Source organism: Opisthocomus hoazin, chromosome 9, assembly GCF_030867145.1.
Source record: "Opisthocomus hoazin isolate bOpiHoa1 chromosome 9, bOpiHoa1.hap1, whole genome shotgun sequence".
NCBI classification, from domain to species: domain Eukaryota; kingdom Metazoa; phylum Chordata; class Aves; order Opisthocomiformes; family Opisthocomidae; genus Opisthocomus; species Opisthocomus hoazin.
Window position 1 is genome coordinate 8,578,223 of NC_134422.1, and position 24,590 is coordinate 8,602,812.

The 24,590-nt window shown below is 41.0% G+C and overlaps 1 protein-coding gene across 1 annotated transcript in view; it reads left to right on the forward strand.

Annotated features, from left to right (window-relative positions):
* Window positions 1–4,354: 4,354 nt before the first annotated feature.
* The window catches only part of NCKAP5 (NCK associated protein 5), a 404,131-nt gene continuing 383,895 nt past the window's right edge, over window positions 4,355–24,590 (forward strand). The window contains exons 1-2 of the mRNA XM_075430787.1: window positions 4,355–4,455; window positions 24,266–24,394. Coding sequence (XP_075286902.1) covers window positions 24,326–24,394 — 69 coding nt within the window. The 5' untranslated portion in view covers window positions 4,355–4,455; window positions 24,266–24,325. The remainder of the gene's footprint in view (window positions 4,456–24,265; window positions 24,395–24,590) is intronic.

Sequence of the window (24,590 nt, forward strand, 5' to 3'; positions counted from 1 at the left end):
GATTGGAAGGCAGTTATAGTTGTTACATGTTATTTGCTGCTTTCTCTGAAGCTTAAATTCATAAATGTGACAGAGGAGAGAGCTCTTGTTTGTTCCAGTGGTAAAACCTGCCTTTGCTAAAGACCCTATTCTTGACATTCAGGGGAGGTAAAAAGCTTTGTAAAATCACCCAGTAAGGTTAAAAAACAAACTATCTTTGTGATCAAAAGCTTACCAGCCTGATCAGACCGCTTCAGCTGAAGGCCCTTTTTTGACTGAGTATCTGAGGAGATTCATACACCGCCCCCACACGCTTCCTCTTATTCTCGCCACATTTTTTTACTTGGTACAGTTGTTTATCCTCTCTGCCAGCTACCCCAGGCTCAGAAAAGTGTTTACTGTGCTAACTTGTGACGATCCCACATGCTTGTAGGTATTTGTTTTGTGAGACATACTTAGCTGTGTTGGTAAAAGTGAGAATAATGGTAATTTTTAAAGAGCATTTTGCTCTTCAGTACACTGGTGTCATTCAGGAGAAATTTCTGTGATATTTTAGGAACCAGCTCAAGACTTCCAACCATGTGCAACTCCAAGGAGGGTGAATTCTGCAGCTTGCAATTTATTTTACTGTTTTTTAAATTTGCCCTCCAGTGATCTGAGTATTTATTGTGGGATAAAAATAAAAGTTTAGGATTATATGATATATCATGCCATACATCTCATCTCAACTCAACTCAACTCAACTCAACTCAACTCATATCATATCATATTATATCATATCATATCATATCACAATCTGTTGGGATTTTAATGTCCTGCAGTTTAGTTCTTGTAGACTAAAGTACTCTGCGGTCTATCAGCTTGTCTGTCCTTGCCCCAGAGCAGTATCAGAGGGTAAACCAAAGCTTTGACGTGGCCCGCGGGCTCACCATCTGAAGCTGTACTGAACCACACAGGACTCGTGGCACAGTTAGACATCCCTCAGGGGAAATATTCTTCCCTCTTACCATTACCATCTCCCTTTTAGCTTGCCAGGCTGTCAGGCTGATCACCTCATGACGCAGCTTTATGGGTCGGTAATGAGCGAGTGGACCTGCAGGTACCTGGGTCCGAGCCACCTTCTGCCCTTGTGCTGGCCAGATGCGAACATGCACATTGGGCAGGTGTGACTGCAGGGACTTCTGCAGAGCTTCAAGGAAAAGGTAGTACAGTTTAAGCGACTTGATCCTATCCTATTACTGCATTTTGTCAGGAGGTGGGAGCTTTGTTTTGGCTTCTTCAGTGAGGAAGAACTTTCTATGTTAATAATAAAGAAAAATCGAATGTGGACAGTGAACCTGAAGATAGTATGATCTTTGTGTTAGTGTGAGACAGGGGCTCTTTAACAGATGCTGGCTATACTACGATAGGTTAATTAACAAGCTTTACTAGTATCCATGTGTACTTAGATCAGTAAATTATGTCTCATCTTACCTGTTTGCCCATCAAAAACAAGGCAGTATGAAGCTGAATTATTTCCTTGGATACATGGCTTAGTTCAGCCTACTGCATATTAGTGCAGGAGCAACCACTGCAGCTCCTGACTTCAACATCTTTATCTTTTCACTCAACCTGTAGCTAGTCAGGGAGTGAATTCTGTCATGAACTTTATTCTAACAAAAGCCACAGCATTCCTGCCAAAAATAAGCTATATCTGCACGGCCAGTAGCTATACTGTATGATGACTTAGAATAGAAATGAGATGGATAAATGCACTGACAGGGTGAGCTAATGGCCACTCCCTTAACAAGGGCTGTAATTTGAAGAATGCAGAATCTGTTTGTCCACCCGCATGGGAATTCTCCTCTTGGGAGGAATAACTTGCTGGTTAAACCCACAAATCTCAATACCTGTTTCTTTGCACATTTACTTTTCCAAAATCCACCAGTTCTGAAAAGAATTGAGATAGAGCTTACCTAGATGGAAGTCTCCAAAAGATGACTTCCAGGCAATGGAAGTCACTGCCTCTGCAGTGCTGCCTGACCAGAGAGATGTGAGTAGTGTCTCTGCTGTCCTGATCCTGCTCACCTAGGTGTGCTTAGTCTGGAAATGCATGAACATCCTCTAGAATATTCAGTAAGTGCTAAATTTTGCTAAATAATACAAATTCTTCCTGGAAACAGGCAGCAGTTTTCCTTAAGGCTTGTCATTTTTTATTTCATTAAACATTTGGCTTTTTTAATGAAGTCAGTGGTTTCCTTATTTTATGAATCTATACACTCTTCTCGTGTTTGTGTCTGCATTAGTGTCATGGGACAAGCCAGTTTTGTTAGCTAGAGAGCTGGAGTGTGACCTGTGTTTTGCAATTTTAGAAATAATTCGAATGGCAGGTGAAAAAATGAATCTTATCCTTGGTCTGACAAAGCACACTGTAAATCAGCATCAGGTTTAAACAAAATCTGCCTCTTCTGCTGATGTCATGGATGAGTTTGTTCCTGCTGGAATGAGCTGAAGCCTTCTGGAGCTGTACACGCAAGCACATGGCCTCGCTCACGTTTGGTTAAATAGAGCAGCTGCACTATGGCACTGACGAGGCTGGGACTAAAGCTGTATGTTTTGAAATTTATGTTATTGCATATTATATGTTAGCACTTATTACTCCCATAGCCCACTTCATCTTCAAAGTATTTTGAAGACTTGCCGGATCAAACTAGCAAGCTCTTAATGAGCAAGATATAAAACCTTGCTGACTGCAGCGGAAGAGGAACGCAACCCTGTGTGCTTGAGTCAGGGCGGTAAATATAAGTCATAGTTACACGGTGTGGTGCTTCTTGTGGGCTGCAGGCTGATTAGCCACAGGAATAAATGAAGGGGGATTTATAACTGATCTCCTTCAAAAGCACAAACTTATGTTTTAGAGGCAGCAAGCGGCGAGTTAGCGATTGCCTACGCGAGCAGTTCCATCGATCTCAGCCGCATTATGTCAGCAGGGTATTGCTGCCACTCAGGGCAAGCACCAAGAGAATCAGGCATTCTGTCTTTAAGGCCACACACACTTTTTTAATGACACTCTTGCAAAAGCAAGATCTTCAGCTGGTGCTGACTGCTGTTGTTCAGCTGTGTTATTGCGTCTAGCTTGATTTACATCAGCTGAAGATCTGACCCAAGAGGTGTAAATACAGGTAGAATTCAGGTTGCTGCTCTCATGCATAGCAATTAAAAATGTAGTAACTACTTGGCTTCAGCTCATCACTGAGCTCAAGTTTCGGTTGTTTTATTGTTTATGGAACATGCAGTCCAGGGTGTTTGGATGCGAGTGGCCAGGTGTTTCCCAATACCAAAGCTCTTTGCGTGGAAGAGTGTGCAGATAACAGAGCTCAGTCTGTCACAACCCTTGGTGGTGCCCTTCCAGCGTTTGAAGTGCTGACTTGAAAGCACTGGCTTCTGAGAAGTCAAGGCACAGAGTCCCAGCCCCTCTCTTTCAGCCGGAACTCTCAATGACAGAGGACAGATTCAGATTAGTAGCTGAACTAGCTCTCGAGTGAGTACCCTGTGCCTTGCTGGGAACTGAGTTTGTGTTTCAGCTCCAAAGTGCTACTTAGTCTTGGACCTGCACCTCTGAGAAGGAAAGGTCAGTATTTATGCCCTTAGCACCTAGTGAATAATTATGTTTGATGTTGTTTCTTGCTTTTTCACCTTTGGAAAGTGAGAGTGTTTTCTTCAAAACACATGGTAACTGAAGTTGAGCTGTCTTAAATCTTGCAAAGCTCATAGTTTGTAATTCTGTAACTTTTAAAATTAGGAATGAGGTGAAACTTTCATTTCAACCTACTGAAGTCCTCTGCTCTGTGCTTAAAATCCATGCAGATTTGTACCCCTAGTTACATATTTTTAAATGAACAAAAGAGTTATAAGAATGCAGGGGTAAATTCTGAAAAAGGCACCGCTGGCATTTTTAATTTTTCTTTTTCTCTCTGTGCCTTTTCCGTGTTGAAGCTGTTTAAGTTGTTCTTACTTTTCTGCTTTCTCTGCAAACACTGTTTATTCATTCTGAGAAAACTTCAGTTGGGTAAACAGAAGTATTTATATGTGTAGCACTGCAACTCCTACTAAGATGCAAATTGTGCTGCAGGGAAGATAGTTTGTGCTTTTCTTTCCTCTTTGCTTTTCTTTTTTGACAGTTGGTTAATAAAGACTCAACAATAAGCAGCTGCCTGTGATGTCATTTGGGACTTTGTCCACAGAGCTTGTATTTACAAGTACTGAGCAACTACATAGCAGCAGCAAGCCCAACTATCAGCAAACTTCATGTCTGCTGTTACTGGAGGACTTCAGCAGTGCTGGGGATGGTGTAGAAAGCTAACTCTGTTCTTCTAACCACAGACTTTTAAAGCTTGGTAAATAAACACTGGATAAACTCGAGAATTTCTGGACTGCAAAGACTTCTTACGGTTCTGAGTTCTCCAGGGCTGGCATGCTTTGACTGAACTGCTGCAAGTAAGACTTTTGCTGTTTTGGTGTTTTTATCATCTCTGTAAAGCTTATTTTTGCTAGGAGTGTGTCAGCACTGCTGTTTGTAGTTTTGCTTTAATTAAAAGAGCAGCAAGTATGTAGTTGTTAGGAGTAATTACAGCCATGCATCTGAGTGTGGTTCAGTAACAGAGTAAAGGACAAATGCAGACTTGATTCTGGCTTTTGTTTGTGTGAGATTATTCTGAAGTGGTTCTCTTAAACGAAGTGAGGAAACTCTAAGATTCTTAAAATCTCATGAGTACTGTCATTAGCTGAACAAGACCTAGTCTCTTTTAAGACTGCTCTTTTTCATTTCATGGTATTTATATGAATACTCAAAATTAATCTGAGTCTTTAATATAATTTCCTTATAGATTTTAGTACAGTTTTCCTTAAAAATTGTTTTACTCCTTATGCAGGATTGATTTAAAGCAAACTTCACTATTTTTACTTTTAGCCTCTGTTCAAGTTCTGGAGGTGTAGAAGTTTAAAAGAAAGAATCATACAGTGCTTTGAAATCTGACACCTTATGGATAAAATGAGTTGTCAATTATGTGAGAAACAGTAATTTTTGTTTTGTTTTGAGTGTTTATGTTAGAAATCCAACAAATCTTGAAACATCAGAGCAAAAACACTAGTACACTGGTAACTGCTGTGAAAAAACAAGTTTCTATACTGCCTGCTGTTTGTGGGACAGAACTATGTTTCTGACCACCAGTTAACTCATTTTCAGGACAGCTAGCTGTGATTGTTGTGGAATTAGTCCCATTTTACAGAGGGGGAAACTGGCCCATAGATGTGCTGTACTAAAACTTATTTTACCTACTTCAAAAGCTGGTAACAACCCCAGGTCTCCTGCTTCTTATTTCAATCCTTCACCAGCAGCTCCTTCTAAATTACTGCAATTTCAGTTGTAGTGGCTTTTCCAGGGAGTAACCTGATCGCAGTACTGTGTATGAGGAACTCTTTTATTACTGTTTACCTCTATTGCATGATCTGTCTTTGTGGAGACAAAGCGCGTTTCTGAAGAATGTAATCAGAGAAATCTGATTGGCAAGTATATGAGGGTAAGTCAGTACAAATCAAATAGGAATTGGAGGATTCCTCCTGAATTATTAGCGCAATGGATTTTGTTTTGCTTTTCTTGTTACTGTCTTTGTGTACAAGGCCTCTCAGTCCTACGCAGCAACAGATTTTGGGGGCTTGCTATTAAGGTTTGGGTGGCTTCAACTGCAGATGCCTCTTGCAAGTGACCCTGTTTCTACAGCAAATCAAAACCTGTCTGTCTCTTCTTTTCATGTTATAATATGGCTTGGCATGTCAAGATATTATGCAACTTAGGAGCTGTTGTTCTGTCTTTGGAATTGAAGCATATTCTCCTGGGGAGGAAAAAAAAAGCCCTAAATTTAGCTCTGCATTTATGCTATGCAAACAGCAAAGGCTTTTGGGGTCTTAAACAGGCACTTAAGTAAGAGCATAGAGTTTTATTCTTTAAGTGTTCATCCTCCTTCAGAAGTAGCATAAACAAAAAGTTTAGATGTTCTTTAAAAGACCTTTTCATAGCTTGGAAGCTTCCACTGAATGCAAGAGTGAAGAACAGAGAATTGCAATAGGCCCTTTCCCTGGGGAGAAGGAGCAGGTTTAGGGCTAGGTGGTTTGATCCCTACCTCACTGACTCCTGTGGGCTGGTCTTTCCTTCCCGCTGTCACCTCGTGGCTGGTAACGGTGATCTGCTGCTGTGAACTGATAAATACACTTGCGAAGTATTCAGGTATCATGTTAGCAAACGCCTACAAAATCTTCAAAATAATTAGAACAAAGATTAAAAAAATGCTAAGGTCCCACGTATCTTTCTCAAATTAATTTTAAGTGCAAGTCTTAACCTTACAAATGTGAATCTTACTGCGTTTTACTCATGGATTTCTCTGCTATTGTTCTTGTGCATGAGTTGGGTCTAAGTGTTTAGAGGCTTAGGTTTAAACAAGTAGAAATCTTGTCCCAGTAAATGTAAAGTGCTAGGGTACAATTCCACTTCAGACAAGAGCAAATCTTCAGCTAATTACCTTAAGAGCAGAAGCAGACTCTCAAAACCTGATGAGCCTGGGGACATTTGATTTTCATTTTCCTCTCTTACATTTCCCTTCTCACATTTACATTTTCTTTCTTATATTCGAATGTAGCAAATTAGGCTATAGAGCAAACTTGCTTTTCAGTAGAGGGATCCCTTGGTTGAATTTTCCCTGGGTCTGAGAAATCTGCCCAAGGATACCGCATATAATCTGATAACATTCTGGGATGGCATTAAAGGGGACAATTGCCAGCAGAATGTCAATTCTTTGGGCTTTCTCGACATCTGAAAAGAAACGGAATAAGGGCAGACTCCAGCCTGTCATCGTCTGACAAGTGGGACTGAGGCTGGGATAAAAGCCCCGGAACAAAGGTGCCGAAGGGAAGCACAGTTGGCTGAGGAGCTTAGCGCAGCGCAGGCAGGGCCAAATGCGGCGCGGTGCTCTGCAGCTCCTGGGTGGTTCTGCACGTGCTCAGTTCCTGCCAGGATTGGAGTTATGCTCGAGGAAAATCCATGCCAAGGCTGCCGGAACACCTTTGGAAGTCATGGCGTCTAATATGCAGTTCTATTACTAAACAGGATAAACGTACGATGTAAAGAGGACGTGAACTGTTAACACTTGTAAACTCTCTCCTGTAGTGTCTAATGATAGCGCTCACGGAGCGTGCAGAAACCTGAATTACATTAGGTATTCCCTGACGGTTACAGAAATTAGTCACGATGTTTTGAGGATGAAAAGTTAGATAGCTATTATGTGAAAAATACTTGAAATCTTTTATGATTCCGTTGACTGACATTCAGGTGAATCACATAAACATGGCTTGCACAGCAGCAGTGACTTCTGGAACCTGGCAACAACATTGTCCATGGGCTATGAATGGCACAGACCCTGACAAACAGGTTGGATTATAAAGCACTGGGTAAAAACTATGTTGTTGAAAAGTGGTCTATTAGTATTGACACACAGCAAGAAAAAATGCTTCTGTTAAACTGCTTCCACAGGACAACGCTGTTTGTTTTCCAGAGCCAAAGTAGCCTTGGATAGTGTGTGCACACAATGGACCTGTGCAGAATCAAATGCATGTCACAAATTATTTTCTTTGACAGCGCTAATTGATTATTATAATTCATCATTATCTAAATTGTTAAATTCAACAGTTTACCGTATCCTTTTGTTTCTTTGTTGCTCAGACATAATACAAATAGGAAGAGTTAATTACTGCATGCTACAACAGAGGCGAATGTCATTGTCTGCTTCGCTTTGATTGAAGCTGTGTTGAATCACCACTGTGGATTTTCAGAAATGGTGGAGAAAAGAAGGAAGCAAGAATTCTTTTGCAGTGAAGTTGCTTTTTGGTGACAGTTAGCATTTGTATTTTGAATAGTATTCTTTTTCCAGCTGCACTACGTCGTGCTTGCTTCGCCTCTACTAAGTACTACCTAATTGTGCAGACTGAAATCACATGTGTGCGTTCATCCTGCTGGGAATCAGTGGCACTCCTTGAGGAATGTAGCACAACTTGACATGACTAAAAGGACTACATTTGCTTCTCAAATGACTTACTCTGCTAGATATGAGCACTTGGCTTTTTTCTTCAGTGCTGTGGTGATGTCCACAGCTGCATCTGCTGGGTGAGAGGAGGCAGTGCTCTTGGTGCAGGAGCTCTAGAGAGATGAAGGCATGGCTTAATTTATGCAAATTCCTAAAGCTCTGATCTGCGCTGCTATCTTCTAAGATTTGGTATAACTTTGCTTGAAGTGTAGGAACTTCTCAGCTGCTCTGAAATGATCTGACAAAATGGTTCATAGTGGTACGATTTTTGGGGGTTATTTTGCCAGTAGAGGGCCGTGTTAAACTGGATAAAATAACTCCCTCCTGGTCTCACATGTTCGGTGAGTAACAGCTTAAAGCATATGGTTGTTTTCAAGGGCAAAATGAGTAAATAATTGGATTTTTTTAGAAACTACTGAATGATTAATTGTTTAAAATCAAAATCACATCACTTTTACAGTACAACACAGTTCTGTGTCAGTCTAATTAGACTGAATTCTGGTCTTTAAAATACATCATACCTACCTGTTTATTCTAAACTGTTCAAGGTTGATAGATACAGCCCTAATAAGTCATTAAGCTGACGTGATATAGAGCAGCAGCATGTGCTTTTGCTATAATGACACAAATGAGAAAAGAATTGTTTTTCAGAGGTACAATCACGTTTGTTTTTGATGTGGCCTCTAAACTGGCAGTCATTATTCAGGCTCTAGTGCCGCCGGAGTTGACCTTTGGCAAAATATTTTGTTATCCTCAATCTTTTATACAGGCCTTTTGTGAACTCTGCACAGCTCTCATTTTGCTGATTGCATTTAAAGTCATTTATTGCACAGTGTTTGCCCTTCTAGCAGATGTTAAAGGATTCCCTGCCTCCCCCTTAAAGGCTACTCCTCCGCAGCATCTAATTATAACCTGCACAAAAGATTAACAGATGTTATAATTGTCTTTACTCATTGATTAAATAGTTTCTGCATGATTTGCTCTCTCTTCCCCTCATTGCTGATTTGTGAGGTCTTTCTGGATGAGTCTCACGCATCTGCGATTTGTTAACTGTGGCTGTCTTCAGTTTTTAACTTTTTGGGTTCGTGGTTCAGTTTGAGCAGGTTGTAGATGTGGACAACATGACAGAAACATGTTAAAAATGGGTACGTGAATACTTGCTTTGATTCCACACACTCCTGTTTTTCCTCTTCCTTTTAACCATTCCATCTGAAATGTATGTAAAAAGCAGACTAATTTTGATACATATGAATTGGAGCCTGGAGGGGTAAATGCTGAGATTTGCTTAGCAGTAGTACTGTCCCCATGTTTCAGTTGGCACTTGCAGAGGAAATGAGTGGCTGAGAAAGACAGTTTAAGAAAGTTCCTAGTAGGACGAAATTTCCAGTAGGACTTTCCTAGTAGGACCGCTAGAAAACTTTGGGTTTGCCTGGGTTTTTTTGTGTGGTTCTTTTTTCTTTTCATCCTCTCACAAAATTAAGGTTACTCAGTTCTTGAGCCAACTGATCTCTTCGCTGTTGTGTTCCCACATTGAGATGAGGACTCTTTTCTCGGGTGGATCCATAGTCCTTCGCCTGTAGCGCAACTGTGCCAAGTTTAGCAACTGTTGTTCTATGTCATTATAAATTTTTTAGTATAGTGAACCTGGTCAGACAAAACACTGTTGCTTTTCAGAGAGGTGAAACATCTTGCAAGTGTATTTTCACTACTGCGGATTTACTTGTACTTAAATGTCCATATCTGTTGTTTGGATTCCATGTAACATTTTCCTTACATCTTTCATTGACACAGATGTGAGTCATTGGCAAGTGCACAAAGATTTCCGTGATAGTCTCTGAAAGTCCCACAGTTCTTCGAAGCTGCATCTGTCATAGGGCCTCAGCCTGAAGCCCTCTGCCTTGCTTCGTTCAGAATTAGTCTAAGAAGAAAGCAAAGTCACTGAAGAGCGTTTTCTCACATGTCCTCTGACAAAACCTCTGAATGGGTTAGAGGAGAAACAGATTAAAGTCTTGGGGCTGGAATTATGGGCTTGGTTATTCAAAAGCCATAAAATATTGTGCTCTTTCCTCTGCCCATCCTCCAAATCCTACTCAAACATAAAACTGTTTCCTGGGTTCCTAGTCAGAGAAACCACCTTGAGCTGCGATTGGGCACACCTTCTCCTATTCAAACCCTTTTTGTAGTTTTGGCTACCAAAAATACTCAAGTTCTGTTTGGATGTCTGGGAATATTGACTCAATTAATGCAGATTCATGGATATATCGGACATCCTGTAGGATTCTGCTTTGTTGATACCATGTGAAAATACGTTATTTTTACAGGGAACACCATATATAGCACTGGCTGTTAGATTTTGCAATATAACCTACAGAGCTTTAGGTTTTAATCAGTTTTTAAAGTTGATATTTTACTTATAATTCATGAGTTTTATTAGCCTGAATAATAATATTCACAGTGCACAAAAGCATTTGACCGGGGACTCAAAACTGCTCTAGAAACAGAAGTACTTTGTTTGTAGGATTAAGAAAGAACACTGTATCCTCCTTGTTTTTAAATGACATCTCAGTGCTCCTGAATGCTTCCCATTTATGAGCTGGGGGGAGCAGATTATAGATTCGTAATAAGAAAATTCCTGGGTGCCAACTGTGCTTACGAAGTGTGTTTTAATTATATAGACACCTGTCCACTACCAACTTGTAATACTTCATAGAGGTCACTGAACAGCCAGCTGATGCAAATGACTTTTATTCAGTACCAACCTGGTCTTGAGTTTGAAACACTGATCCAGAGGTGAAAGGCTAAAATCCCAATTACCAATAATCAGATCTAGCCAATCACCATATTATGCTGGTGGTAAACGGCGTAGGTGCTCTTTGCAGTTACACATGAGAAACATTTAGAAATTGCTAAAAGTTCAGCTAAATCATTAAGGATTTTTAACATCAGCTAGTAGCTGCTACTGAAGGAAGGTATGAATGTGAAACCTGGTCTAGCATTTTAATAAACAGCTCTCTGTTATGTCCCTGGCTGTTAGCCCTAACGTTTGAGATGAAGATCTTCGTCTTTATTTTAAGGTTGCGCAAGTAAATGAAAGACAGCGTCAAATGAACAGAAGAGACAACAGTAGCACAATCTACAAAGTCTCAGGCTGGCCATTCTCCTTGTCTCTCTGCTGGAGAATCTGTAGACTTGTCTTGTATTTAATTATGTGCTTTTCCTAAAACTAATAACTTCCTTCCCTTAAGCTGCAATTCTGTCATGGTGTTATTGATTGGGAATGCATCATGATGTTCATAGGAAACCATTTCTGTCATTTATATTTGCCGATCTTTAATCATCTGAATTGCTTTTCTTCTCGATTACCACAAAAATCTCCTGTCATGAGAAAAACCTTTAAACAGACATTGATAAAAATTTATCGACTAGATGATGGTTTTCAGCACAGCCCTGAGAGAGGAATGGTTCATAAGGTACACAGCCACGGGCAGCATGACAGCGCAGAGGCCTGTGTATACCACAAACCCTAGGTAATGTTTTCCGTGCTCTTGGCAGGGAGCTAATCTTTCTGTCTCCCTAGTAAAGCACTAAAGTCTCTCTTTCACCCACTGGCTGTTACCTGTTTTGGAAGCAAGTTATTCTTTACTGGTTTTAGTTACTCCTCTCTACCTGAACCCCAGGTTTGGATTCTGTGCGTTACAGGGGGATTCTGACCTTTGGTGCATAGTTCAAGAGTTTATAACTCTGGGGAGCATATCTGAGACATGCCCTCCGCCCTGGCATCTAACTTAAGCAGCAGCAGGAGGAGGCTAGATCCCCTTAGCTCCAGCCATACTCATCTGAGATGGGGTGGCTCACCCAGGCATGGGGCAAAGCAGAGGTTAAGACATAACTCAAAGGATCTTCACCCAAGAAGACAGGAAGGATATGACACCTTTTTGTGGGTTTAGGACACACCACTGGGCAAGAAGTCCCATGAAGACCCCACCTGGCTTTCTCCTTTCTTTCCTCTTCCCCTTGCTGGAGTCCCATTCAGAGGTTCTCTAGTAGCCCCAGGTAACAACACTATGAGCCAATGGGGAAAAACAAAGGTGAACAGCACTAAAGGCTGCAGCATCCTGCTTAAGAACCCCAACTATTACAGAAAAAAAGGGGCCTGTTCTAATTGTGGGGTTTTTTTTTTTTAATGCTGCTTTAATGCTTCCTGGTTTGCCCTGCAGGGAAGCCAGGTTTAAATCTGGGGAGGGAGTCAGGGATATCTGGCTTGTTGCCTACGTAGCTGCTTTCAGTTCATTGGTGGTAGATTCTTCTCTGCCTTTTTGTTGGGTTTAATTCTGTTCTAGTTGCATTTCTACAGTCAGTCAGATTCATTTTGACAGAATAGCCAAGAGCTGAATGGGAAATGAGCGTCCTCCGTTGCATCGTGCAGAATTTGGAGAAAGAAGCATTCCCCTGTTTGGGTGTGTAGTGATGTACGCATCTGGTGGAGAAAAATGATGACACTGAGCAGCAGCACTAATAGAAAGTTTCACTATTAAAGTCTTTGACAAAGAGAAATTATTCTGGAAATGGCACTTCTATGTACTATATATTATTACCTTCACATTAGAGCGGAGAAACAGAGACTACAGAAGTTAGTGAATCAACCTCAACCACCCACTCAGGAGCAGGAATCCACCTCAAAACACGGGCAAACACTGAGGGCTTACTGAAATGAACCACGTACCCTTTCTTTTTTCCTTGCTTACGTTTGAAACTGTTTCCCCCCCTCTGATTAATGAACCTTATGCGGAACAAAATAGTTTAAAAGGTTATATTTAGTCTCAAAATGCACTTTCAAATTCAAAGTGGATCATTTAGAACGTGCAAGTGTATTAACACTTTCCCCTTCCCCACTAAAAATACTTTTTTTTTTCAGCTGAAATTCAAGCTAAACAGTAATATTGAATACCTTTGGTTATTCCAAGACTGGAGGTGCGTAAACTATACTCTTAAAAGCTTTATCTAAATCTGCATGGCGTTACTGCCAAGAAATAATCTAGGAAAAAAAAATCCTATTTGAGGCAGTAACATGAGTTCTGTAAGAATAAGTGGATGAATAATCCTGTGCCAACCCAAGTGGGGCTACTGCAAGCAAAAATATCTTTCAGATTTTAGTGAATGTCAAACTTCTGAAATGTCAGTACGGTTTTTGTTCTTTTGTGCCACTTTTGGTAGTTTAATGATTTTTACTTTGCGTTCTGAATGGACAGATGCTTGAGAGAGAGGTAAAAATAATTTTAATAGTATGCCTCCTCTCTTTCTAATATTTTCTGGGTAGTATTGTATCCATAATCCCAGTGTGTCGGATTATTATCTGTGATTGCAGACTGTATGCTCTCTCCCATTTCCCTCGGTAGGACTGAGTGCAGATGAGTTAAAGACTGGTAGAATGACATTAAAAGTTCGTAACTCTTCTGTGTTTTAAGTAGGAAACTCATGAATGTTTGTAAATTTACATTTTTATTATGTTTCTGGCAAATAGAAAAATTAAAAATCAGTGTGTGACAGACAATCTTCACACTGAGAAACTGGAGTAAACACTGGTGGCAGCTGACTGCATAGGTGGAAGGATGGAGTGGCTCTTCTTGTTGTTGATTTGTTTTTTTTTTTCCCCCCCGAAGCAAACGCCTTTCACTCTAATTGTCTCTAATGTGGATCAACCACTGCAATGTATAAAGAGAGGCACTGAGAAGAAAGGGAGCGCGGTCTCTCTTCTTTCCCATCAGGGTATTCAGACAACTCATTCCTGGCAGCATCCTTACTTTCAGTGTATTTTATTGTACTTCATCCTGCCTTATTTTTTCATATGACAAGTGTTCCTTTGGTTGTCTGGGAATCCATCTGTATTGGATTTCACTTTAGGTAATTTCTTCAGATAGTCAGTGTTGTTTCCCCCTCTTTATTTCTTTTCAGCCTGTTGTCAATAACCTAATCAATTCCTCACTGTCTCTAGTGTTAGTGTATGCCCCTCAGACTTGCATAGGTGGTCATTCCTTCCCATTTTAGTCTCCCCTCTGTCATTGTTTGAAACTACTGTGGTGGGACTGGTTAATGGTTTCCCACCAAGTCAATACTTTAATTGTCTTTGCTGTTATTGTCTGAATTCCATCAAGTTTGTCTATATCCTTTTGGCCCAGAATTGAATTCAACGTTTGAGATGCGATCGCTCTAGAATTGTAGAGGAAAAAATTGATGAAGGGCTGTTCGATATGCTGGCACTGTCCAGTGTTCTGTCACTGGCTAAGGAAATCTGGATGAGGACAGAACACCTCTCGTTTTTAATGTTTTCATAATAGTTTTCTTGGCCATAAACTGAAGATGGAGTTCAATCAATGTGTATCTGTTCCTTTTAATTTTACGGTCTTGATATTCCCCAGTCCTACGTGCTCTGTTGTGTAACAACAAAGCGAATTTGAATTTGGCTGGGGAAATAGCTGTGCAGTTTTTCATTGTGTGTGCTCATTGATGTGTAGGGAATACATCCCCCAACAAAACTGGAGGTGGGAGAGCTGAGTTGTACCCTGTCGCCTTTCTGTTGTGAGCGTGAGCATGAAGGAGAGATGTCACTGAAGTGTGTTTGGGAAAGCTGGAGCTGAATTCCTTTGGGTCTGATCCTTGGGCGATGTTAGGTCGGCTGAAGTTACACTAGACTGCTAACTTCTGCAGAGGCTGAACAACTTGGGAGCCAGCTGAAGGATTTCAGTGCCCACCCTTACAGGAGCTAAGTTAGTTCTGGTATCTCCAAATTCAGCTCCAGTACCGCATCTCTTTGACGTGTTTGGCCGTAGCAGCGCACAGAAGCGACCGCAGAGGCCAAAGAGCTGCAGCTGTAGTTATAGCTGGCCTAACTGTACAGATTTGCGAAACTCAGTGAAGGTGTTTGCACAGCAAAACGAGTAATACATGAAGAATTTTTCTGATAAAAATACACATGGTGTCCTGTGCGGGAAGCGCCTGGAGCCACTCAGCCTCATCAGGCTGCATGCTTTTGCTTTGTTCCCCTGTTACGGTCCATTCTTTCAAACCAGGGTCTCACTACTGGTTTGGCTGGCACTGGAAGAGATTGGCGCTGTCTTTCTCCTCTTGTTCTTTGCCAGGGTGGACTTCAGCTGTGGTGGGGTGGAGAGGCTGTTTTCAGACTGTGCAGACAGCTGAGTTGAGCCCTTTCCCAGGTACCCTCTTCCAAGATCATAGAGGAATGACATACATTTTTTTACTTTACTGTATCATCCTTTTTTTGTTTCCATATGACAGAGAGGGATTACGAGCTTCATTCAGCTTCTTTTCTGGGCTGTTATTGAACTAATACCTTCATTATAACGCTACTGTCTGTAGTGTAAGGATAGGCCCTGGCCCACTGGGAGTGTCTGTACAGCAAGGTGAAATGCGAGACACCGTGTTACAATCCACAGAGCCCCAGATTCGTTAAAAACAAATTCTGCAGTCTAGACATTGAAATATTCCCTCTGATGCAAATGACTTTGGTTATCTAAGGAGGATGTGCAGAGCTGGGTCCTGAAGATGTTACCAGTAACTGAGGAAATATTTTTATAATGCTTATTTTTTATTGAGGGTTTTCCTGTGAGCCATCTGAACATTTTGAAGTGTAACCCAGTGCTCTATGCAGTAAAACCAGATGTCTGAACACTGTCACTAAGTTAAGATAATCTTAATAATTCTTCATATCCATGAGCTGGAATACATCAGTAAATAAGTGATCTGTCATTCCTTTCATCTCTGCTGCTGGGAGGACCAAACTGAGTAGCATTCATCTGGGACGCTTCATCTCACAAAACTGCTTTCATTCACCAAAATGTACTATTAGAAAATGTTTGTAGTAAAATACTTTATCGTGCACAGACTGTAAAATGAGTGAATGAGAAACGAGAGAGGTGATGGTGACAAAAAGCTCCGAAGTACGTTGAGTCTCTGGTGTCTGACGGGCTGGTGTTCTGATCACGGAGCTATCCTGTGACCATTGCAGCCGTCATCCCTCTCAGCAGTGCAGGTGGAAGGGGTGGAGCGTGCACAAAGAACTGGTGATTTTTAGTGGTCTCTCTGGACTCTGATTAGGACAGATGGGCAGGCAGAAGAGATGCTGACTGAAGTGCATCTGTCTCGGAGAAGGAGGGATCTGTAGGCACATTTCACAAGCTCCTTGTTCTGGTTTCAGAAATTAAGTTGGCAATCCACCATTGCTGACAGCAGAGACTCCCATACAGGTCTTACATGTAGGATTGAAATTCTTGGACTTTCTTGAGTAGTGCCTTGATTTACACCAATGAAAGAAAAATGAGAAGAAAACACAAATGAAACAGCAAAACGTAGGAAACTTCACTGCCTATTTTAAATTCTTCCCTCCAGTTACTTGTCTGTCAGACCACTTCAGATGTAATGGCACTGATTTTTCTGAACATTGCAGCATATTAGATGAACATGTATGAATTTGTTATGTTATCTTTATTGGCCTCCTAAACCAGATGCTGCTTCCTCTGAAGATTTGTAGTTTGGTGTTTCAAACCTAACGAGATTCCCATCTGGCACTGTGCTGCCAGCCAGCTATTTTACCGTGAGAAACAACTAGCTCTAATAATGATGTACTAGATTACAAAAGTTGCATCCAGCATTTCATATTTACCAGCCTTAAGCCACAAAATGCCAGAGGCATCTTTATTGGGATGTGAATGGGACATTTGTTTTTGAGCCTCAAAATCTCCACATAACCCTTTAGGTGTGTGAATAGTAGCAGTTCCCCAAGTGACATTTCCTTAGGTCCTGGAGTTCAGCTTCTCCAGGTGCCTGGAACTGCCCGCCGCTGCCCTAAGCTCAGCTGTGGTTCTCAAGGGAGGCAAATGTGTGTTGAATCCCCTGGAGGCAGCTGATGCTGTAGCTGTGTTCGGACCATGCCTTTTGCAGATTAGCAGCCTAGACTGCAAAACTTTGCTGGAGGAGGCTCAATGATTAAGGGAATCCGTCTTTGCCATATAATAACCTATATCACATAATTTATAATAATATATAGAAATAAATAATATAGAACAATGAGTGGTTATAAACTCACACAAGAAATGTGAGCTTTGGGTGCAGTGTTTTCTTCAGCCTGAATAGCCTCGGTTTTGCTTGGATATCTTTTTCTTGGCTACAGGTCTTACACCACTCAGAACGATTTGATTTCAGTGCAAAAACTAAGGACACACAAACATGATTGTCATAACCTATTTTTTATTGATGATAACACTGTAATATATCCTTTTCTTCCATGCTGATTAGTTGCTATCCTGACAACAGGTTCACACTTCCTGTCTGCTTATCTTTCATCATTTTTGTCTCAATAATTTTATTGCATGATATGAATGCTTCATATGTCCCATAAAAGCAAACAGGGGAGGGTAATGCTTTGACCTTTCCAACATTCTTTGGTGTAATTTACTGGCGATTCTTCTCCCTGCAGTACGGCCCTGGAACCCCATGATAAAAATGGACAGCCAATCCAAACAGAAAACACTGAAAAGGTTAAAGCTTTGATTATGTTAGTCTATAAATGTTCACAGTCTTTTTTCCTGCCAGAAGGAAAATGAGAGCTGAAAATGGCAATGGATGAATCACACTTATTACAGAATACGGAAATGATATCGGTTCAACCTGTTCTTGTTAATGCTGAAAGAACGTAATCTTGTGCCCTCACATTTTATGTCACTGCAACCCACCTTATCCTCTTAAATGAATGCATGCATCCATTTAATTAACCTGGTGATATACTGAGATATAAATCTTTTAAATGCTCTCATGCAATTCATCTTGACAGCTGTCATAGTAATAACATTTTTAATGCCATATTCTTTATTTTCTGATTTATTGAAATTCCTGGTATTATTTCGAGCACACTGATAGGGTTGCTAGATTTAAGACCTTAATCTTAACTTGTTTAAATCCTAGAAGCAATGCTATAGAAAGCCTTAGTGGTTATTTAGTTTGCTGAATAAATGGAAGATTATCCTGCATGAAGAAAGCATAAATGTCTACTGAAAACTGGTTGAAACAGGGAGGAATTGAGTAGCTGGGATTCTTCATTTTAAATGCTGTGTTTCTAGAACATTATATGGAGAGTCTGTTCTTTGCTGGCAAGTGATCACCAGTCAAAAATTGCATGAGACCATCCTACGTTGTCTACTGATTCCCTTTCAAGGGATGGGATAAGGGCAGGAGAGATCCACAGCATCTGGCTCTCAAATTAGTCAACCTTCAGTTTCTTTGTAGACTGCCATATGTCAGAGTCATCATACTTAATTAAAATCGCAACAAAGATGACATGGTTCCTTGTCTTGCTGTGGCCCTCCCCATACTTCCTTGGGGCTACTTTATCATGGCTTTGTGGATGGCCACCGGACAGTTTTCAACCAGAATTAGAGGACTAGTGTGTTAGGGAGTGGTTTGGATCATGAAATAACTTTCAGGGCACGGCTGGCTCTGTGTGCTGCCTGTACAGTTCCAATATCCTTTGGAACGGTTTTAGAGATTGTAAGAAATTTGGGGTATGTCAGAATTAATTATCCCACAGGAAAACAAAAAAAGAAAACTAGGAAAGAATCTTTTTCTATCTAGATGGTTTCTGACTGATGACATACTTTGTTTTAACACAATTTTCCAAAGCCAGTCAGAATATCTAGATTTGTAGGCAGAATAGTACAGCAGTGCTGTGTTTGCTGCCTTGTAATTCCCATAGTATTCTACTTATCTAAGCATTTTAGGTTCCTGCATTGGAATTTTTCTAATTTAATTAACTCATTAATGCTGGCACATGGCACATTCTCCATCCCTCTCTGCAAAAATGCAGCTTGCTTATCTAAATAGCAACCTAATCCAGTGGGTGTGAATGTACAGCGCATACATTAGTGCTAACAAACTGCTGACCAGTCTAAGCAAATACCTGGGAGTATTGGGCATTAGGCAGGCAGGCCCTGCGTACAGCATTGCTATGAAATACGCTCTGGGCAAAACAAAAAACGTTTAGCTAAGTTTTGGGTTGCAGAAATGCAGATGTCGCTGTAGTTTTCAATTTCCCAAGTGCTGAAGTTTGAAACATCAGCTCAAAATTCTCTTTTGGAATTATTTTTCCACTTCATCACTTAAAGTCATGACCAAGCTAAATACTGTGACGGGGAGAGATAGGGGTGTGGTAATGAAACCATTTTCATGGCTCACTTTTAATCACTAGGCAGAATGTTCTCATCTTTTGTGAAGGTGGGGTTTTCTGCTGTTACAGTTTTGGTGGTTTGAACACTCTACTGTTTTAAAAACAAGGTAAATACTCAGAAAGCTTAGTACAACCCAGCATTTTTGACTGGCCTAGGCCTGGGAAGACAAATATAGTGACAATCTTTGATCTATTGAATACACATCAAGGCCATAATTCTGGAATATTTTTTTCTTCCACTTTTGAGAAGGCCCAGACCAAGTGTACCATACTTATTTCTATTCCTTTTCCTACAAATAGCATGACAAAAGCAAGCATACACACACATTGGTGTTAGCACCAGAGTCAGCAGAAGAAACACAGCCGGAGGATGACAGATTCAATTCATCTCAATTAGGTTCTCAGGAAACTGAATCACTCCAGAGATTGGTAGTGAGATGTAAAATCTTTCACCTTTAGGTCACCTGTTCATTCTAATGAATATTTGCGTTGATGACAATTTTTACTTCCTCATGGCTGCTTCCTGACCTACGCTAGTAATAGTAATTCCCTTCTCTGTTCACTGTGGAGGGATGGTACCAGTTCTGGTTATTCCCTTTCTGGCTTAAAGTATGGCTGTTGAGCAAGAAGGTCTCTCAGAATAGCAAAAAGTGCTTAAAGGTGATCATTGTATAACTTTGGCCTCATTCTGTTACCCAACAGTGTGATGTCCGGATCACAAAACCTGTCCTCCCGTTAACACCTCCGAAAGACAAGCATACTGCTGAGAGGGAACACCTCGCTGCCCGGCGGGTGTTTTGCCTGCTGGCAGCGTTAAGGTGTGCAAAGCAGAGGGTGGGGAGGATGTAGTAGATCTGTTCTGAATTTAAACATAAGGATGCTAGTTTGCAGAGCTGTCAGTTTTGTCATGTATCACAACCGGTAAATTTATACTAATTTGTAAGAGACCGAAAAATAAATACAGTCCATTTCCAGTTACCGAAGAGATGTACTGTGTGCTAGTTCCCAGCTGGCACATGTTGGCACAGCTCTGTTGAAATGTAACTGCAGTTTCAAACTGTCTGAAAATATCTTGGATGCTTATTTAAGGAATATAATGTTATACATTTTCCTCAGCTAAAGCAGTATACATCAATCATCCTTTGTTACTACTAGAAATGAAGAAGGTATTATAATCCACGAAATTTCTTACATAGATTTTAGAGAGTGCTTTTCTATGTTAATCACACCGTTTCTCCAGGGCATAGTTTTAGAGCCATCTCCTGAAGTAATGAACATTCTTGTATTGAGTACTAAAAATAATGCACTTTAGGATATATAATCAAGCTGATGCCTCTGGCTTGCTGGCTTTATGAACAGTGAGGATATATCATAGTGAAGCAAGATCCCACTTAGGTCTCCCCCTGGGAGTTTTTTCTGTGTTTATACAAAACGTTCTTCCCTGAGCTCAGTGCAAAACTGCAAAGACAGTAGGCAAACAGCTGGGACCTGCGTTCTCTTAGATGGATCCCCATACACTTCTTGAGGATACAGGCTTAATCGCCGAGTGCCTCTAGCTTCAGTGCCTTCCCCAATGTTCTCAGCACAGATGAAGTCGATAGTCCCTTAGAGCAGAGTCCTACCGCGGAAAAGTTTCCTGCAGCACAAAGAGCTGTAAGATGTGCCCCCAAAGATTTGGCAACGCCCGTATGTGAGTGCAGTATCAGTGAAGACACCATAAATCAGGAGTGACTTTGCAACAGTTCACAGTTCAGCTGAGCTAAATAGGACTGTCAAGGTCTGAATGCTGGTCACCGGGGTCTCTGCTGTAAAGATATCAGCCAGCAAACTGGGCAGGGAAGGCAGATAAATTTCTGCAGTCTGTTCTCTTGGTAACACAAAAATAGTGTTTCTGATGATTGGGCAAAATGATTCTCAGTGCTTTTATATTTCAAGACTGTTCCATCTGGACGACCATGCTCCTCTGCTGAGCTTCCCGGGGGATGTGTTACCTCCATTTGGAATTATTGTTAGTCTTTTGGTTGGTCTCAGAAGAAAAGAGATTTACCTGGGAGGGTCTTTTTTTCTCTCTGACAAGCAGTATGAGGCACAAGAATGACCATTCCAAGATGGAAACTTGTTCTGTTTTTGTTAAATACTTCCCTCTAATGATCAGTTTTCTTTAAGGCCTCCTGAGTTGGGTACTTTGAGGCACCAGCATAGGTTGGTACAGGCAATGTATTTTATTATCTTGTCTGATAATTACCTTTGATTCAGAACTTTAAGTGGGTTCGGTAAATGGGTTCAGCCTTGGGTTGTTGACTCTTCAGGAGAGATCCATGACAGCCTGCTTGTGGTAACATGCCCAGAGATTTGAGGTGTGAGGATGGAAGGAGCGGAGTCTGCAGGTGTGAGGCTACTTCACCATTACTCGAGTAGGTCCACGTGCTACACTGGGTAGGGCTGTAGGAAATCCACTCCTTGAAGTGCCCAAGGCAACGCAGTGTATAAGCTATAGGAATAATTAATAAGCTATAGGAATAATTAATAATAATCCTTTCTCCCTTTACTTCTAAACTAGGATTTGGGGTGGTTCCACCAAACACCTCAAGACGGAGACTTCAGGCAATTATTCATATTAAAGACTTGACCTTCTACTGGGATAGTTGGCTCCGACTGTAGCTATCACTAGCTCACTCTCTTAAGAGATTCTGTGCTTACTGATCAACAAAGACTCCCTCGGTGGAAGTCATGCTCTCCAGGCATGATGAATGCCCAGAAGAATGATGCAAAGATTACATAAGTTCTTTTTTTTGCTAATTTCTGGCAAAATCACAAGAACAGTGTAATACATTGCCTCTGTGTTTGTTCAAATCTATTGTGGTATTTCTTTTGAGACATGATAGATAATCAGGAAACAATGGTAATTGTGGTAGTACACCACTGAGATTCCTTATTAGCTGAATTACTACGTGCAGCTTTAGGCTCAGTACTACAGAAAGGAAGCAAGGGCTTACAGGTAAACCTGAACAAAAACCACAAGGAAGGAATGATTACAGTGCAATGACTGAGATTCTCCTACCATTGTGTGTACATGTTCTCATTGCACGTGTTCTTCAGATGAATGTGTATAAAGGCTAATTTTTATCCATTTTGGAGCAAATGGTCTGAATTCTAGTCTTGCATAAGTGTAAACCAGAAGTATGGAACAAGTGTAGGAGACACCAGGTGCTGTTTAACAGAAGGCTGAATTTACCCCTGCATGGCTTGGTAGTAGACCAATTACAGTTTCCCCATGGGAAGTGTTTTACAAGAGCAGTCCCAGTTGTGATGTCCGCATTGTACCTGATGATCCCAGTTTGAGTGCCTCTGGGAGCCCTCCGAAGTCCAGCTGGCTTCGGAGGCTTAGCCTGGGGCATCCCGCTCTCTTTGCAGGCGGCTTCTGCTTGGCCCAGGTTCAGCCTCCTATGTGCCCTCATGGCAGAGCATTTGGGGACAACATGGGGAAAGGGTTGCGGCGGTGTTATCCGCTGGATATCGCCACAGCAACAGATGGGATCGTCCACAAGTGCATGCGAAGTCAAATCTGTCTGCAGGCGTGTGAGTACACCTGGAGGGCACCTGCAAGGCTGCTTGTAGGAACGCCAGCTGCGCTACCCCACAGCCGAGCGCAGCGGTCTGCATGCAGCACCTGGCTGCTTGTGACTGAAGGTGCTGTTCGCAAGAAGTAAAGCCAGATAGATTTGTCTTTACTTAGTCTTGTTTTTTCAGTCAAATGCAATGAATTTCTTTAGGTTTAGCGTGAAGTAGCACTGTATGAATATCTCAACATTCCTAGAATTTTGTTTTTAAGTAGGCTTTTACACCAAATCTTGACTAAAATTGTGGATGAATTCTTGTAGTGAAAGCTCTTTGCCCTTAATGAGAGTTAGCCCAGATTAAGAGATATAGGATGTTGCTCTCTGGTACAATAAATGCAGTCACTATGACCCACAGAGGTCCCTTCCAACCCCTACTATTCTGTGATTCTGTGATTCTGAGATGCAGGAGGAGGTTCTTGTGTTTGACTCTGTATTTATGAACATATCTGCCTGCCTTAATTTAGGCTAGATTCTGATTTCTCTTATTATTCTACTACTATCTGTAAATCCTGAGTAAATTCGTTAGCTTTACCCATGTTTCTGAATCACACACAATAAATATCACCTTAAAATACAAGCTAAAACTTTCAAACACGTACATCATCAGGAACACTGAGGAAAAGAGAGACTCGGTAGTTGTTAGGTGTAAGCTGTGGCTTGGTTTTAGTAGAAACCGTCAGCCCACGAATAACCAAACCCTGCAAAACTAGGAAGACAGATTCCCTCTGAGAGCGCTTTACTGGATGAAGTTCCCCAGCCACTCTGTACAGGCGGTGGGATGGTCTGATTATGACAGCAGAATCTTTGACCTTAAAAACGTAAGGAAAGTGCTGAGGGCATTCGTCTCTCATTAAGGATAATGGGAGTTGAAAGCTTTTAGAACCCTTCAGGATTAGATCCAAAATTTGTACATCATAGTAGCAGCATAGATGTGCCAACAAGCAGGGCTTACTGTGGAGTGCAATTAATGTGAAACGAACTGTTTCCCTCCCCGCCTCCCCCTCCGTGGCCGCAGGTAGTTCATTGGCGCTGGGAATCCAGCTCCCAGCCCAGTTCAAAAGAGACTATGAAAACATGGGGTGTAATCATAAAGACAGTAGTAGCAGATTTTTTTTTTTCTTCCTTTGAGAAGTGACCCAAACATATTGGTAATATTTCTGTCTGGATAGTTTAGCTTTTTTGGCACAGAAAATTTGTTCCTGGAACACAGCCTACTATAGACACCAAGTCATTAGCTGCTGGGTTATTACGAAGTTAATGATGAAAGACAGAAACTGTTAAGTAGGATATTGAAATGTGCATTTAACTTTTTTTTTTTGCAGTGATGATGGAAACAGCGTGACATTTCTAGTTGATCAAAAGGAAAACAAATAACCTCAGCTATGGAGAGAAAGAGACAGCTACAGAAAAGGGAATTTGGGAAAAGACTTTCTCTGGACAGCAGTCTTGTGGTAAGAATGAATATTTACTGAATTTACTGCATATATCTTCTGTCATAAAAATGTAGTTGTTAGAGGCAATACTAATAATGATGTACATTTTAAAGGTGTTTATCAATTCATCACAATATCACAGCCTTTTGTGATTTTTAAGATTCTCCAGAGCAAAAGTGCTGGAGGAATTTTACAGCGTCCTAAATAGAAACAT